This window comes from Cervus canadensis, chromosome 23, assembly GCF_019320065.1.
Source record: "Cervus canadensis isolate Bull #8, Minnesota chromosome 23, ASM1932006v1, whole genome shotgun sequence".
Lineage (NCBI taxonomy): Eukaryota > Metazoa > Chordata > Mammalia > Artiodactyla > Cervidae > Cervus > Cervus canadensis.
In genome coordinates this window covers 1,842,131-1,861,308 of record NC_057408.1, presented here as the reverse complement: position 1 = coordinate 1,861,308, position 19,178 = coordinate 1,842,131, and the positions used below count along the sequence as shown (strand labels likewise).

At 38.1% G+C, this 19,178-nt stretch overlaps 1 protein-coding gene across 3 annotated transcripts in view; it reads right to left on the bottom strand.

The window, feature by feature from the left end:
* The window catches only part of C23H18orf25 (chromosome 23 C18orf25 homolog), an 84,559-nt gene that overhangs the window by 14,366 nt on the left and 51,015 nt on the right, over positions 1–19,178 (bottom strand). Inside the window, exon 3 of one of the 3 annotated variants that reach the window (XM_043444464.1) lies at positions 10,493–10,675. The exons of the other annotated variants lie outside the window; for them this stretch is intronic. Coding sequence (XP_043300399.1) covers positions 10,493–10,675 — 183 coding nt within the window. The remainder of the gene's footprint in view (positions 1–10,492; positions 10,676–19,178) is intronic. 3 annotated transcript variants of the gene reach the window in all.

Genomic DNA, 19,178 nt, shown 5'->3' with positions numbered 1-19,178 from the left:
TCTATTCCATGGTGCAATAAAATGCATTTTCCAACACTAAACATGAGTTTAATAGAACTGACTCTCAAAAAAAAAAAAAAAAAATAGAACTGACTCTCAAAACAGGTTAATGGCATAGCACCAAAGTACACAGCTGTTTAAACAATTCTAAAAAGAGTTAAAATTCAGAGGGATTCCTCGGCGCTCCTCCAGTGAGACAGGACTTCACAGTCCCAATGCAGGGGTTACAGGTTCAATACCTAGTTGGGAGAACTATGATCCTGCATGTCACAGTCAAAAAAAAAAAAAAAAAACAAAAAACAGAGAGAGACAAAGAGTTAAAAACCTATTTATTCAGCTATTGAATAAGTTCTGACTTAGGATGAATTTCAGAATATCTAGGAGTAAACATGGAAGAAACAGCACTGCAAGGAGTATAAATTTTTGTTTACTCTTAAAAGATGTATTTTTATTTAAATATATTGTAATCTGATACAAAATTATTTCTTCCTATTTAAAAAAAAAATCCCAACAACTGTTGTTGCTGTTCTGGCACTAAGTCCCGTCTGACTCTGAGACCTCATGGGCTGCAGCACACCAGGCTCCTTTGTCCTTAACTATCTCCCAGAGTTTGCTCAGACTCATGTCCATTGGGTTGATGATGCTATCTAACCATCTCATCCTCTGCTGCCCTCTTCTTTTGCTTTCAATCTTTCCCACCATCAGGGTTGCCTTGCTGGTTTCCCACCAGTGAGTTGCCTCTGCACATCAGATGGCCAAAGAACTGGAGCCTCAGCATCAGTCCTTCCAATGAATATTCAGAGTTGATTTCCTTTAGGACTGACTCAACTCCTTGCAGCTGAAGGGACTCTCAAGTCTTCTCCAGCACTGTATTTCGAAAGCATCAATTCTTCGGTGCTCAGCCTTCTTTATGGTCCAACTCTCACATCCGTACATGACTTACTGGAAAAACCATAGCTTTGACTAGACAGATCTCTGTTGGCAAAATAATGTCTCTGCTTTTTAACATGCTGTCTAGGTTTGTCATAGTTTCCTTCCAAGGGGCAAGTAGCTTTAAACTTCACAGCTGCAGTCACTGAACAGTGGCTTCGGAGCCCAAGAAAATAAAATTTGTCACTACGTCCACTTTTTCCCTTTCTATTTGCCATGAAATGATGGGACTGGATGCCATGAACTTAGCCTTTTTTTTTTTTCCATGTTGAGTTTTTGGCTAGCTTTTTCCCTCTCCTCTTTCATCCTCATCAAGAGGATCTTTAGGTCAACTAAACCAATATAAATAAGATTTTGCTCTCTCTTTCCTTCTCACCTTACTCATATCTATGCTTCAAGGTCAAGACAAACCTTGTACTTTCATACTCCTGCAAACTTGTAGTGTAATCCTTTTTTAAAATTTTGGACAGTCCCACAAGTTAAAAAGACTTATAATTTATATACCCTCTGACCTTATAACCTCACCTCTGAGAATTTAGCCTTACAGAAAATAAAAATTTACACTTTAAATAAGCAGAGTCATGATGTCAAATGATACTCACCAGATTGCTATGTAGAAACTTGGGGAAAATATAACACACAAGAGTTACATATAACACTAAAAATATGTATGTGCTGGTTAAAAGCTATGAAAAGTAAGGGAATTTGAATATGATTGTGGGTCTTTTTTTACAATTCTTTAATATTATTTTTACTTTTGTTCTTCAATTGAAACTGATGCATAAATGAGAAAACAGAAGTTTAAAGTCTTCTAGACACAACCGGTGACTGAAATTGTGTTACAGTCTGCACAGGCTTGTTAGCGGGCTTCCCAGGTGGTGCTAGTGGTAAAGAATCCGCCCCGCCAATGCAGGAGATGGGACAGACACAGGTTCGATCCCTGGGTCAGAAAGATCCGCTGGAAGAGGAAATGGCACCCCATTCTAGTGTTCTTGCCGGGAGAAATCCAAGGACAGAGGAGCCTGACGGGCTACAATCCACAGGGTTACAAAGAATTGGACACAACTGAGTGTCTGAACACACAGCACACGGGCTTGTTACCCTGCTGTATTTAAGAACAGATAGAATTCTGTGTGGTATGGGCAGTGATGTTGAACTCTACAAGCAAGCAAAGGTGACAGCCACCAGACAGACCCAGTTTTGTGAAATCTAGAGCAGTTGTTTAAGTGGAATTTGGTTAAGCCTGGATTTGGTAAACTGAGATTCTTGCTCTGACCCCACTACTTCGTTTGTGGTGAAGTCTTTTGTCTCATTTCTACTTCAATGCTGCAGTTAGACTGCTGTCACACAGTTCCACGTCCACTGCTCGGGAGGAGTACAAATTGACAGGCTCCCTTTTCTCCAAACCTTCAGCTTTCCCATAGTCAATATTTCAATGACTTGCTGTGCGCAGCTCTAACAGTATACTTCACCTATTTATTTCTAAAGTAAATATTTACTTATGACATGCTATGCACTGTGCTTGGGCTTCCCAGGGGGCTCAATGGTTAGGAATCCGCTTGCCAAGCAGAAGACCTGGGTTCGATCCCTGGGTCAGGAAGATCCCTGGAGAAGGAAATGCCAACCCACGCCACTATTATTGCTTGGAAAATCCCATGAACAGAGAAGCCTGGCGGGCTACAGCCCATGGGGGTCACAAAAGAGTTGGACACGACTAAGCGACTAAACAACAGCAAATGCGCTGTGCTCAGTGCTAGGACTATTACAGGGAACAAACAAGGGAGGCATGGTTTCCACCCTCAAGAAGCTTACAATATATTCAAGGATACCAAAAACCAGTCCATTGGCATTATGGCTGGAAAACTAGGCTGAGAGGGAGGCAAAGAATGCTCTACATGCACAGAGAAAAGGACCGTTTCCTAGACTGGGGAACAATCAAGGACACTGAGCGCGCAGGGAAGAGTGGGCACAGGTGAAGCAAAGTGGCGCAAGGAACCCTGTGTAGCCCTTTAGGGTGAAAATCACCCTTTGGGGTGAGATCTGGGGTGACGCTGGTCAAAAAAAAAGTAATCAGAAATGAGCTGGTTAAGTCAGCAGAGGTCAGATCATGGGTAAGGAGTCTGGACCTGACCTTGAAAAGTAGGAAACCAATGAAGGATTTCAGCAGAGGAGTGACATGATCAGATTTTGAATTTAAAATTTTTTCAAGTATGGAAATGGAACCAGTAGTGGGACAAGAAATACTAGAGGCAAGGAAACCAGTTAGACTGCTATAGTTTCCAGGGTGAGAAATGACTATGGCTGAACCAGGAAAGAAACAAACGGAGGAACAGTCTGTATTTCTATAAGAACAAACGGCGAGTAACCTTGGAAATCAGGCGAAGGGAAAACTGATGCCAAGGTTTCTGATGTAGGTCACTGGTGGCATTCAGGCGCCAGTGGACATGTGAGGGTGGCTGCCTGGGGCATGATGATGACATGCTTCCGAGACGCTCAACAAGCAGTTGAAGGTACTACTGTTCCAAAGCTCAGGTCAGCAGTCTAGAGAGGAAATAATAGGTAAGTCCTCCCAACAGTGGGGAAGGTAAAGTTCATCCAGAGGAATGAAGGGGGCCTAAAACAGAACCCTGACAAACACCAATAACTAAGGGATGGGCGTAGGAAGAGGCACTCACCAAAGTCAAGCAAGAGACAGAAAGAAAACCTGAAGACAGGAAGCCAGGGCACCATAAGGAGCATTTCTCGGCAGAAGTGCCTACAATGCCCGACAGAGAGGCATGCTAAGAGGAGGGCCTAAGTGCAGCCCACTAGAACAGGTGATAAGATGATCATACACAACCCTGGCCGGGGAACCTCAGAGGAATGACAGGACTACAGCAGTCGCAGTGAAGCAGGCTGAAGAAGAGCAGACGTGGAGGAGGGGCACACACGTCTGAAGGCGTCTGGCTCTGGGGGAGACGGCAACAGATGGCTCTAAGAGGGACATGGGCTTGACGGAGCGGGATGTGTATGTGCATATACTTATTTTTACCGGCCATATCCAGAAAACAGGCAGAGAGCAAACAGCTTCGATGGCAGAAAGCTGAGGTAGTCTTGATCTGTAAAGAATGCAGAGGCCCATCTGCAGAGCCTGACAGGTGTGAGTAGGATAGCAGAGTCGGTTTAGAAAAGTGAGCTAGCCACCGTGAAGAAAGAATGCTGCCTAAGGAAAGGAGGACCGTGCTGGGCAGTACTGAGAGCTGAGGTGAGGCTGCAAATCAGGAAGTTAATATGACCCTCAACTTTGCAACTATCTGACTTTCTCCAGCATGAATAAAGGCTCTAAAGTGTGCATCCAGGAATCAGACTTGGCCAGCTGAGTACAAGAAAGTCAACTAAATAAGGGGCTGAGGATATAAGCAAAGGAGAGTTGGGCTGAACAAACTAGACAGGGAAAGAAAGATGCAACTAGGGGAGCTGAAAAAGGACTGTGTGATGGACTGTGTTCAATAAGGCAGAGGAATAGCACAGCAGGAAGTAACAGTGTAAGTATAGCTAAGCAAAAGGAGAAAGCATTAGGAAGAGGTAAGAGGGAAACCAATGGTTAGGAGAAGTAAAAGGTACTTCTACCCTCCTGGCCACTCACAAAATACAACCCTCTGGGACCACCCATTGTCTGTCTTGTCCCCTGTGTGCATGTGTGGTAAGTGGCTTCAGTCATGTCTGACTCTGCGACCCCATGGACTGTAGCCCACCAGGCTGCTCTGTCCATGGATTCTCAAGGCAAGAATACTGGGGTGGGTCGCTGAGCCCTCCTCCAGTCCTGTCCCCTACTCAATTGTTATTCTCCTTTGTTCCAGCCACCTACTACTCACCTTCCTACAACGTTTCCACTGCCCTATGGAATGCCAGCTCTACAGAAAAGGGACTGAACTTTCTCTTTGCCTCCTAGCGGAAACTTGACTCTCCTCAAAATGCTGCCTCCCCTGCAGGCCTCTGATCCTGACACCTCAATGCAGCCATTTTCTTTATTGTTTGGTCTAAAAGTCAGTACGAGACAAAACGGCCAGGCACGCAGGGCCAGAGGGTGGGGTGGGGTCGGGTGGGAGGATACAAACAAATTTCCTGGTGAGTGTTTACAACTCTGAACTAATGATGTGAGTACTCTGCCACATTCCCTCTCAGAGCCACTAAATAAAATGTGCCACTCAGGGAATAAGTCAGCTGAGATCCACACCATGTCTGTGGGGGTGCCATGCTCTACAAGAGACCCCTTGGCATTCTCCAGTAAGTCAGGAATGCATCCACTCCTCTACCTCAGAGCCAGGACAATCAGCCCTTTTCTCTCAGTGTTACCCTCTTCAGAAAGTCGCTTGTTCGAGGAAGCGCCTATGCAGAGGCAAGCACTCTCTGGCCTTCGGGTCACACCTACATGGTCCCAACCAATGCCCCTAGACCTCAAAGGAATCCAACAGCAGAGCCGGGCCTAAAGCATACACAGAAGCGAGTCAAAGATGCATGAGGTTCTTCAAATATTGTCAGTGGTAGTAATCTATTCCTATTCTAGAATAAGCTCTGCATGAAAAGCGTAAATATCACAATTACCATATATTAAACTGAAAATAAAGCAGATTTATATTTAGTTATTGTGGCAGCTGGCTGTCTCTGTGTAGTTCTTTGTTTGTGTAGCTTTTTGAAAAGATAACTTTTTTCATTTCATGAGAAAATTCTAAATTTCTGTCCTACTACAGACCTTTTCAACACATAAGTCAGTCAGAAAGTAGACCAGAAAAGGTAGTAACTAAATTACCATGGCAAATATTTTCTTTTTAAATCAGCTATCTAATGAGAACTAGTCGTATTTGCAGGATATAAAATTATTACATACTGATGACAGTGGCATGTTAGGTATAAAAAAGGTTACTATCTTAAGTACTCATAGAGTTTTATAAGAAGCAAATTATTACCTTGTGTTGAGCTTTTTCAACAAAAATATTAAAAACAACTTCAAAAAGCGGTAGAAAAGGATATTAGAAACCTAAAATCTTACAGTCCATATGTAGCAGCTAAACAAACTCTCCTTGATAAGACTTGATACAATGACTTTAAAGTGCTAACAACAGAAACATGGTCATTCCCGGCTGATTATAAAAAGCCCTACTCTAACAAGAGGAAACACAAGATGTTTTTCTGTTCACTACAACTAAGCTTGTACTATGGACAAATCAAGATTACCAGCCCAATTTTAAGGATGGAGAAAATGTTCATAATCCACCTTCTTAAAAAGAAGGTTGATGGAAAAAATGAGACTTGTTTAGAATTTTTAACTTCTGAGGCAGGAGGACCTCTAAATTAGTTTGGTGTAATGATTATAAGCCTTCTATACCAAGAGTACTTCAGACTTCAGCCTCTCTTGGCCTCATCTACATTTACAAGTAAGCCTTCAAGTCTTTCCAATGAATATTCAGGGTTATCTCCTTTACAATTGACTGCTTTGATCTCCTTGTAATCCAAGGGACTCCAGCACCACAGTTCGAAAGCATCAAAGCATCAATTCTTCAGCGCTCAGCCTTCTTTATGGTCCAACTGTCACATCTGTACATGACTACTAGAAAAACTATAGCTCTGACTATACGGACCTTTGTCAGCAAAGTGATGTCTGCTTTTTAATATGCTCTCTAGGTTTGTCATAGCTTTTCTTCCAAGGAGCAAATGTCTTTCAGTTTCATGGCTGCAGTCACCATCCACAGTGATTCTGGAGCCCAAGAAAATAAAGTCTGTCACTGTTTCCACTTTTTCCTTATCTATTTGCCATAAAGTGATGGGATCAGATGCCATGATCTTAGTTTTTTAAATGCTGAGTTTTAAGCCAGCTTTTTTACTCTCCTTTCACCCTCATCAAAAGGCTCTTTAGTTCCTCTTCGCTTTCTGCTGTTAGGGTGGTATCATCTGCATATCTGAGGTCACTGATATTTCTCCCGACAAGCTTGATTCCAGCTTATGCTTCATCCAGCCCAGCATTTCGCAAGATGTACTCTGCGTAGAAGTTAAATACGCAGGGTGGCAATAATACAGACTTAGCGTATTCCTTTCCCAATTTGGGAACAGTCAGTTGTTCCATGTCTAGTTTAGTAACTGTTGCTTCTTGACCTGCACACAGGTTTCTCAGGAGGCAGGTAAGGTGGTCTGGTACTCCCATCTCCTTAAGAGTTTTCACGTTAACAATAACCTTTGGGAGTAGACACTAGTTTTATCTCAGTTTTGACAGGGAAAACTGAGGCTTTGCATCACTTACCTGAGATCACACAGTCTGTAAAAGGCTGCTGGTTCAAAATCCAGCTGTTTGCTCACAGGAGGCTGCCACCCACTACACTATTTAATTCTAGCATCAATGAGAAAAAGTAAACCTATGGCAAGAGTTGAAAAGGAAAGTTTAGGTCTGTTCTTGATCAGTGGCTTTCCTAATTTCAACTCTTTTACCTTGGTTGAAACTAAAACTAAACAGTAAAAACTACTGTGCATACAAGAACATCTTGTTGCTTAGAAAAAGAGACAAGCTACAAGCCACTTAATGATTGCTTATGTGATTCTAAATGAAGGGCTGCAGACCTGGTCTGAAATGTTGCTATTAATTAGACTCTGAAAATCCATCCTAAGTGGCTGGCTCAGATGGTAAAGAATCTGCCTGCAATGCGGGAGACACGGGTTCAATCCCCAGGTCGGGTAGATCCTCTGGAAAAGGAAATGGCAATCCACTCCAGTATTCTTGCCTGAAGAGTCCCATGGACAGAGGAACCTGGCAGGCTAACAGTCCACGGGGTCTCAAAGAGTCAGATATGACTGAGCAACCAATGCAGTGTACAGTGTACAGACACTGAACAGTCTAACTCAGTGACTGGCTTTTATTTTATTGGGAGGGAGAGAAGGAAGACTATGACTAACCACAACATTTATCTTAAACTCCAAACACAAGAATGATGATCTAATTGATACTAATAGTCCAAGTCTCAAAACTGTAAACTGGCAATGAAGCATAAATTCTATGAACATTTTGTTATAATACAGTAAGTATATTCAAATTCACAAAACAAAAATTCACAAATTCCCACTATGACAATTACATCAAGACTAGAGGGTATTATTAAGTGGTATAGAATCCACCTGCCAATGCAGGAGACACAAGGGACTTAGGTTCAATCCCTGAGTTAGGAAGATCCCCTGGAGACAACAATGGCAACCCACTTCAGTGTTCTTGCCTGGAAAATTCCATGGACAGAGGACCCGGGTGGGCTACACTCCATGAGGTTGCCAAGAGTTGGATGTGACTGAGCAACTGAGCACACACACATACATTACTCACATACCTGAATGTCAGATTAAAAAAAAAAAAGACTTTGAATGAGCCAATAAATGGCTTCATAAGAAAACACCATGGGGATCTGTTGAACAGTGATGTCCATGTCCTATGATACACAAAAATCTACACAATTTACGGCCCATACATACATGAGCTTTCTTGATATATTGCATTCTAGAGAAATTATCACTCATGTACCAAAAGACACGTATAGGAAATGTTAATAATAGCATCATTTCAAATAGCACCATAATGTCCAAGAAGAGAATGGGTAAGTCTATTGTCATATATGTATATGCTGGAATACTAAACAGCAGTGAAAAGTGAATGAACTACAGCAGTACTTAATAAGAACAAACTTCACAACATGTTGAACTAAAAAAAAGCAAGTGGCAAATGATTACCTTCTATGTAATACTACTTAGTATTAAAACATGCTTCTTTACAGATACAAAGCAAATGCAGTAAAACTATGAAGGAATACATAGGAATACCAAATATTAAATATAAATATCAATTTCAAGGCAGTGCTGGAGTGGAGAGAGAAGAATAAGGGAAGGAAGTCATGCGTATTTCCCTCCTCAAATACTTTTGTCATATTTTATTTCTTAGAATTTAGAGCTGAGCACCAAAGGCTAATCTTGTTTTAAACGATCAAGCTAACAATTACCTGAACCTGAAAATGTGAAGCTTCCCCACCCCCACCAATGCCAGTGACTTTAATGATATGGTCAGACCCCAAATGCTGCACTATTAGGTTAAGTCATATTTAAACTGCTAAATTGGTTGTAGATTAGAAACTCAAATATTAACAATTCCAAAGAGTTCAACCTAATATTAAAACTCTCTATGAAAAGCAAAAAAAAAAAACAAAACAAAACAGTAACTGTTCATATTTTTCCTAAGGATTCACAATAAAGTAGTCTACATTTACCGACAAGACTGCATTTAACGTTACAATACATACACAATACATATTGATAAACACTTAAAAGACACCTGTTGGGCAAAGCAAGTGTTTATACAAATAAAAACTGAAATCCAGAGGAGAATCACCTTGTCCAAGGTTAAATAGGCAGTAAGCAGTCACAACAGAATTAAAACTAAATCCAGGTCCTGTTCCAAAATTAGTCATAATAAGTTAATCGGAAGCTCAACAAATAAAGAGAAACTTTTTTATTTAGTTCTAATTGAAGATTATGAAATGAATTAATGACAATGATCTGTAGAATTGTCTCTTTTACTTCCTAACAACTTCAATATAAAAAGTTCTAAATCAGAGCCCACTGCTATTTTTGTAACACAAAACTCATTTTCCATAAAAATAATACTCTAGGTAGTTATTAAGCCAATGGAATTTATAAGTTAACTAGAAAATGAAAATCCCTCTGTAACAATAACGAAAATACACGCTATACATGAAGTCTGTCTCTCAATTCCTTCTGCCTCTTTTCTTAGACTTTTCTAAAAACACTAGTACTTTTAGAAAAAGGTTTAAATTAGAAAGAATGCTGGAAGAAAGAGGTTTAGGGAACATACTGAAGGAGACTTGGAGGCATAATGCAAGGTTTTCAAAGGTAACAGCAATCAATAGGTTTCTTAGAGAATAAAACATCACTCTTAAGAATCACCACAGAACCAAGATAAACAATGCAAGACAGGGAGAGAGATTTTCCTGAAAGACAGCAACTGAAGAGTTGGAAAAGACAAAATGAGAACTAGTGTCAAGAAATTAACAGGGACACTGCTTAAGAGGCAGAAGAACGGTGCAGCACTTCAATGGAACAGCCCACAGGGCAAACTGAAACAGCTCCCTTCCCAAAACTACAAGGTCACTCCCTGTTCAGAGTTAAGAAAGGGAATCCACTGGGGGGGGGGGGGGGGGGGGGGGGGGGGGGGATGGGACTGGGGTAGGGGTAGGAGGCAGTATCAGGTCATCTGGGTGATTTTTACATATGTTAGGCATTTTTAACTCACGATGTCTACTGAAATTTACTTATGCCTACAAGTATTGTCTTAGATAGTCTCATTTTTGCTTTCTTCTGATTAGTAAAGACAAATGACATGCTACCCAAATCTTTCCAGTTATAAAGGGATCCTGGATAGCTCCAATCATCTAATGTTAGATGCTTCTAGTTGGTCTGCTTTCCTAAGCAAGGGAAAGAGCTGCCAGGACACATGCATGTTATACCATCAGAGAAGGAGGGGGCGGGGGAGGGCACCAACCTGCCTCTGCATTCAGCTCCTCTAGAAGCCCGCTGGTCCTCCAGGTAGCTCCTGTGTCCTGGCCTCCTACAGAATTACTGTGCTCTTGAACTACTGCAGCCGCCAATAAATTGTCCACATTTACCACTTCTGGCTCAGAGCCGGTGTCAGACATATCATAATGAGCTACAACTGGAGGTCCATCTAGGGAGGAAAGAAAATGTATACTTGTATCTAACTCGTGGGGTGAAAAATACTTCTATAACTAAAAGCCCTCTAAATGCCTGTTGCCTTTATCTTATATATTCTACCTAGTCAGAAAAGCTGCACTTTATACAATCTAATTATTTTGTACAAGAAATGAAAGTTAAAGAAATACTCCAGCTTACAAAGATGAGGGACACATTTAAGAAGGAGAAAAAAGGGTGTTATGAAGAACAAAGACAAGACTACACTGAACAAAAGTTACATCAATTCCTGTCATTCTGCTGAAGGGCAAAAGATTAAGAGAAAGGGGACGACTACAAAGAAGGTAAAGCTGATTTTTTAAAGGAAACACTGATGCAAACTATTAAAAGTGAATTTATATATTTTTAAGAGGATCAACCTAGTTTCTTTCTCTTAGTAGCTAATACTAAAAGTCCCTAGGAGAATCAGAGAAGAAAGTCAAATATATATTTTCCTACTTCAAGAGCTCTACTTGACCGACATCTATTTCCAGTAAAGCCCTTTTATAATATTAGGGATGTTATGTATTTTATAACATTCTACAAAAGATGCGTGTGTATTTAAGTCGGGTCTGACTCTTTGCCAGGTTCCTCTGTCCATGGGATTTACAGGCACGAATACTGGGGTGGATTGCCATTTCCTACTCCAGGGGATCTTCCAGACCCAGGGATCGAACCTGAATCTCCTGTACTGCAGGTGGATTCTTTACCACTGAGCCACCTGGGGAAGCCCCCAACAAAAAGATAATACTCATAAAATCCATCTTCGGGACTTGGCTTTGGATGTCTTGTGAGAGATATTTCTATTGTCTTTTCCCTGAGAAAAACAACCAGCTGACGCTCCGAGGAAGTGATACACACCTTATGGGCTATCTGAGAGGACGATGTTAAAACTCTAGGAAAATAAGAGAGCCCTTCTACCTCCAAATCACCCTAACCTGCTGAAAAGGGAGCTGAGCTCTGAAGTCATTACACTGCAGTGATTCATGCTAAAATAATTCAATATTCATGCTTATAAAATAGATACATGTTTTAAAATGCTAGTGCTACCCTTTTCTAATATAAAAGTAAAAAGCAAAAATTGTTCTCAATCAACTACGAAGCATATCCCTTACTACTAACTGCCATTTTTGAATAAAATGCTTTTTCTCCCCCAACAGTTATTTATTAAGTGCAAGTAAATCGCTTTAATTCCAGGGAAAAAATTTTAATATCTAATAAATTAACATTAAACACACCTAGTTTATGAAACTCTTGACTATGAAGGAATATATATGCCAATGAATCATTAAAATAGAACACAATGAAGGATTACTGTTTTAATACAAACATCCATTGTGTAAATTGTCACTAAACAAAACATGAAACACATTTGGGGTACTTATCTCTTAAGACTAAGTTCCCAAACCACAGGCTTATGCGGCAACGTTTTTAAAATAAAAAATGACCAAACATAAAAGTAAATGAGTTGTTAGGTGCCACTGTATAAGGAACAGACATGTCACAATATGAAATTCTGACGATCATGACAATTTCAGCTGACTACTTAAAAATAATTTCCAATTTCCCCAAAAGGGTACATCAAGTTCATAAAATTCAACAGTGTGGCCTCAGTATCAGTTAGCAATGGATTTTAGACCAAATAGCAAAATATTGGTTCATGTTTGCAGTTTTTCTTTTCAAAAAAGAAAAGAAAGCTGTATCATTTATGGAGTTCTCGTCAGAGTTCAAAATGATTATTATGGAATCAAGATAATGTGTGATGTCCAAATATTTGGTTACAGAAGATATGAAGGTCAAGTACAATATTGACTATTTGACCAAATATTCTATTTTTTAAATGGCTTTATTAAGTGTTTTGCATTTGGAAAAAAAATAAAAGAGATTTATTTAAAAATCTGTATCACAAATACCATTCACAACCTCTTGCCCTCACATTCCCCCACCCCACAACCACCAAATTGAGGCAACAGGTCAACAGTCAAGTCAAAATTGTACCACTCCTACAAGTAAAATCATGCAAAAAGTATAAGTGTAGATGTACATGCAGAGTAACATCACCTACCCATGGAAATAACTTGTCTGAAAGTCTTCATCAGTAGGATATACAAGCATAAACTTGTTATCTGGCTCCATTCTTGTATCTTCCATATTTCCAAACAGCACACCTTATAGCTTAGCTTAAATTTAGTATTCATCATAAACAAAGACAGTAATATTTTCACATTTTAATTATACTTAAAATTAAAATAAATTATCACTGTCATTTTTCATATCTAGTATATTCAAACAATGACAAGTCAGCACTATATGAACTTTAATAAAGTCAAGGAAAGGCTGTCTTTCCAAGTTTGCCTTCCAACAAGAAATCACAATTAAGCATCCTGTGTTCCAAGGTCATCTCACACTGTCAGCAAAGCAAAATTAAGTAAGGTATGTTTAAAGAACTAAGCATCAAGGCTTGGATTTTGAACCATGAAGTACGAATATTAGCTAACTGATGGGGACAATATATGGTATTCTTTTAAAATGTGATTCCTGCTACACAGCAAAATTAAGAGACAGGTAAGATCCTTTTAAAATAAGTATCTCTTGAAAGAAAAAAATAAAATCAAACCACTAAGAGGAGTTAGAAAAACCAGGAACATTAATAACAGAAGCAGCTATCTATGCTTCCAATTTGATTCTATCGATTTATTACAGGAGGGAATAAGCATGAAGCTATTTTTCTTCCTCTGACTTGATTGTTCCTCTAGTATGCTAAAACAACTGCGCCACTACTAAGATAATTTTGACTTTTAAAAACATCAAAATGGAAATTTCAAGTAAAATTACACATGGAAACATTTCCAATTTAAAATGCAGTCACTAAGCATTCCATGTTTACAACATAAAAGGTTATTCAAACTGCACATTCTCCCATTTGGTATCCGTCAACCGTACATCATCAATTTATAATGATGAACTCTGTTTTTCTATAGTTATTAAAAGTATCTCTCTATAAAGGTAAATTTAACTCAATTATTTAATAATTATTTGGTCTGTGGTTAATCCAAGTGCTGTATCTGATTTACATATCTTGAAATTTTTGCTGATCACAAGAAAAATAAAATGTTCAGCAATCCACTGCTTCATTTAAGAACATCAACTTGGTCTATCTTGTGCTAGACAGGTTTGTATACTCTCTCTGACCTCCTAGTTTATAAACAGGTTCTAACTTTTCGAATACCAAAATACAGATATGGGACTTCCCAAAAGGTCCAGTGGTTAAGACTCTGTGCTTCCACTGCATGGGGTGCAGGTTTGATCCTGGTCAGGGAACTAAGATCCAGCTTGCCGCAGTTTGGTCAAAAAAGAAAAACGAAACAAAACATACAGATCTATCTATTCATCACACATTCCTACTACAGTGAAGTTTAACCCTGTGTGATTTTAAACCTTCTGTATTATTATCAACAGTGTTTAATTTTATGAATTAGTCTTCTTTTTAGTCAAATGTGTTTTCTTCTAAATCTCATGGAAACAATTTGAATCACAAAAACAAAGCAAAACAAAGCCTAACTGTTACCTAACATCTATTACCTATTACATTACCTATTACATGACATCTATTACCTATTACATTATAATCTATCTATTACATCTATCTCTGACAAATCCCTCTTTCCAAAGCTGACAACCAAAAGTACAGAATTTTAAAACTATGTAATACCCAAGTTACCAGTCCCATTTTACAGATGAGAAATTTTGAGTCCTAGGTAGGTAAAACCAGCATAGTTTACAGTTGTTCTCGGTGGTGAGGGAACAGACACAGGATAAGACTGGGAGCAGTATGTGAAGTGCATAGATTTTGGGCAGTAAATACATAGGCTAAAATCCTGCCTACTTCTTCTTAACCTATGACTCAGCTTATTTACAGGGTTACGATGAAGGTTAAAATATAACACAGAACACAATAGTTCAAATACTGGTCCACCTGCCCACCTTTCCATTATAATTAGCACTTAACCTTACTTCTTTGTTTGCTTATGTTTGTGTAAACTGCTGTACACAGCCTGCATGCTCTTAGCTTTGAGAAAACATCACTGCCTGAGTTGGTGCCTTCTACTGGTCATGGATTAACCCAACTTGTTAAGCAAATGCTTTGCTGGGATTAATAAGGTCATCACATATGTGGCTTTTGTATTTTTATTTTTGTTTGAAGTGAAATGTTAGCTTAGATGTATTCACGTCACTTTGGATTATCCCATATTTGGCATCATTCTTGCCTACAGAGCCCTTCCACTAACACAAGTGTTGTTAGTCTCCCAGTATGAAATCCAAGCAGATCTGGGAATCAGAAATTCCTCTTATATCCCAGAGACATCTGGAAACGTCACTCTTCCTTCTCTATTGCTAAATCTTCGGCCCAAGCAAAGGTGGATCAACAGACAAACAGTGTTTATTCATTCAATTCCCATTTCAACAACTACAGTAACGTACAATAAAGACCAGAATAAATTCTTTCTCTACGCTTTACTACAGCCAATTCCCCAAAACCCCTCATAGAAGAGGAAAGAAAAAAACTTTCTTGCTGCTGTCAAAGGACCCCACAGAAGTTCTGCTCCCTAGGCATTAAAGGTCCTAAGCTCAGTGCCATTATCTACAACATCTAGAGAAAGTGGTAGGGGGTGGAAGTCACTCTCAGTCCCACTCCAATAGTGAGGCTCAAAAAAGGTTACACCTAAAAGAAGAGTTCTCAGAAATTACCTAGCCAAGCATTTTAGGAAGGAGGAGCATGTGTATGGTGGACAAGTTAGGAAAAGAAGTGTAGGGAAAATGAGGTGTGAGCCTTAAGGGCTGAAAGAAAAGAGCAAACCTCAAGAGTTGGAAGGGAATTTGCAGTTGGCAGAACCTACCTAATAAAAACTAGCTTTTTAATTACACATCTAAATATTTACCAAGATGGAAAATGATTATTTGGAATAAGAAAAAATAAAATACTTAAGAAAATACATATGCTGTATTTTATTACTATCCATCTACATATATATGTAATATATATACACACATACACAAAGAACCATTTGAATGAAAGTAGTAATTTTCAAAGCATCTCTTGGAAAAGATAACTGTATCAACCAGAGAAGACAAAAAGTGCCATTTCTAAAAAAACAACTTTAAAAACCAAAAACAGTGTATCTTTTCTTTATAGTATTATAAAGCTATTTTAGTAAAAAGAAAAATAAGATAGTGCTAAATGAAAATAAAATGCAGCAATATGCACTGAAATTCTATGTCAGAAGTTTAAAAATCATTTTTAAATAAAAATGAATTGATGCCTGTTTTGTGCTTTTCCCATTATATTCAATTCAATTATTAAGAATTTAGATGTTCAGTTTACAAGGGAGAAATAAAGTTTTAAGGATTACATCTGTTCTTACATCATACTGACAAATGATAGGTCATTTTGCCCAGAAAAGTTACCTATAATACTGATGGACAGTTAACTTTTACAGTATCGAAGAGGTAAAAGGAAATATTCAAGATTAAATACAGAAAACAGGACACTTGCAGAGGTCACCATCTTTCAATTTATCTTTGTATTCCAAGGACAAATCCACAACTTCTGCTTTGAGGATTCAGATCAATGGAGAACAAAACTAAGACATCTACACTACATACAAGAAGGAAGAACACGAATTTGATATGACTTTAGCCACATCCTCACATCTATGTACCCTGCTAACAACACATCCATTCAGCATTTTCTTTTTTTTTTTTAAAAACACACTTATTTATTTGGCTGTGCTAGGTCTTAGCTGTGGCATGTGGGATCTAGTTTCCTGACCAGGGATTGAACCCAGGCCCCTTGCATTGGATGTGCAGCCTTAGCCATGGACCACCACAGAAGTCCCTCCATTCAGCTTTTTGATTACTCCTCAAGGTAGACTACATTTTGCTATTTTCTAAACAGTCCTCAATTTTTAACAAGGGTAACTCAGAAGGACATATAAAGGAGAAGAATCTCTACCTTTCAAGTTAGCAGTGATATTTTGTTATTTCCTTTTTCAATATACCAACTGCAAAAAGACTGAAAATTATCTGAAAAACACCATGCAAAATCTATTATTAGTGATATTACCTACAAACTAATACCATTCATTTCATTATGGAAAAGTAGGAACACCTAACGTGAATTAACTGGTAGGGAATCACTATAACTAATGTAAAATGATCCTAAATAGAGTAACAAGAAACATTTCTTTTTAAAAAATTTTATTTATCTAGGTCAATTGATACACTTCAAACGCAGAATTAGGTAAAAGATATAAAGAAAATGCAGTAAAAATAAAAATCACAGCAATTTGTTAACATTCTTCCCAAATCTTAAAGTTATAAGACTTCATTATCAAAGAATAAATACACTTCCTCATGGATTATTATTCTGTCATTTCTTAACATGTCTTCTATTGTACGTTGTAGTAATTTAAGATAATATGAAAAGATCTACTCATTACTTTGGTTTCAATCCCCACTAACTTTTCCTAAACTTCAGAGAAATTAAAAACAGAATCAAGAAAAAAATGAAAAGTATAGAACTTGGAAGTTATTCACACTGATAACTATTAATGTACTCATACAACTATTCTAGACAAATTAAAAACAACAAGTTTCTTATCTGTACAATGATTGAGGGCATATATGCCATTTTTAAATATTCTGAGAATTATTCTTTGAGAACAATTTTTATTAGAACAAATTAAATAATTAATAAAATTTCAGCTTAATAAATCTGCTCAAATTGTTTTGATACTGTGTTTTCTCACATGTGAAACCCCACAAAATCTTTTCCATTGTGCCCTTATTATACTATTTAAATAATCTGAACAGGAGAGTAAATCAACAGAAGCTAAGCGAAATATAACAGGTAATTATTTTTAGAAGTCACCTTCTATAAAATAACCTGCCCATGTTATCTGACTTGCACATAAACCTTAAGCAATAAATTTCATTAAATTGTGCTATACCTCGACCTTCAGATCACAGTATCTGCTGTTAAATATACATAACTAAGAAATGACAAAAGCAATGAAGCAAAATAAACCAATTCATGTATATTCTTTTACTCAGTCTGCTAATGAAACAAACAAGCAGTCCAAATCTTTACCTGATAATCTAAGAAATAAATTTTTCCCTCTAACTTAATCACTCTAACTCATATGTGGCAATTTTTTTTTACACACATTTAGGAAGCAATGAATGGATATATTAGTGACCTGAATCCATTAAAATCCCTGTAGACTATTGCATAGTTATGTTTCCAGCACAACCTGCCAACTATAGCATTAATAAAAATACAGGATTATTTCATAATTCTGAAGGTCCACACACCTACACAAGCACATGCACAAACACACTCGAGACTAGGCTTACTCCTCTGACTTAGTAACAAAGAACAGGCTTTTCTTTTTTCTCTTGGAGCCCAAAAATGACAGATCTTTTAAGTAAAAAAAAAAAACAAAAAACTTCATGCAAAATATTAAGTTTTAAGATTTTAATTTTATTGTTTTAAATTAAATTTTATTTGAGCTCTTATTACACTCAAGTTTTAATAATGCATACAAATTACATGTTAATGTAACTGAAAGATATTATGCAATGAGAGGCTCAAATAACCAGATAATTCTAATCTTAATTTGCTGGTTACATTTTCTTAAAAATGATTAGGAATCTAATGTCCTACAACACTGAACTAGGAGACTCTAGGCAGAAAACAGTCTGTAGATAGATGATCAGAAAACATATTCACCATAGTGCCCCCCCAGCTTAAATATCAGCAACTAAATTGCATATGTAGACATTACAGAGCTGATATAATCCAAATATGGGATTATAGTCTTCATCTTAATCTTTCCTCTATTTCTTTCAGAATTGATCCTTTTCTTGAAAACTGGACTGATTAAAATGAGCAAAGATATTTTAAATAAATAATCTGTTTGTCTTTTTTTTTCCTTTTCTTGCAGTCATTCCCTACAAAGCACTGCAATCTGCCAGTCCTCAGTGACTCTCCAAAGGTCATCTTCCTGCTGATCCCAGAGAAGCAGAGGGGCCACTGCCTGGCTTGCCCTAGGGCCTGTAGACGCTGGTGGTAGCCCTATTTGGGAGCACATTCTCCTGGATATACTCTTTTATTAACCTTTTATTTGGTATTAGGGTATAACTGATTAACTGGGTGGCCAATTAACAATGCTGTGACAGTTACAGGTGGACAGCAAAGGGACTCAGCCATGTATCTCCAAGTATCCATTCTCCCCCAGACCCACCCACCCAGGCTGCCACATAACACTGAGCAGAGTGGGATTACATTCTTAAATAAAAAGCATTTCAACCATGTCTAGATCAATGCTAGACATGATTTAGATCAACTCAAAGACGTTTCTGTCCAGCATTATATATACACCACATGTATAAATACACCACAGAAAAGCCTAAACAGG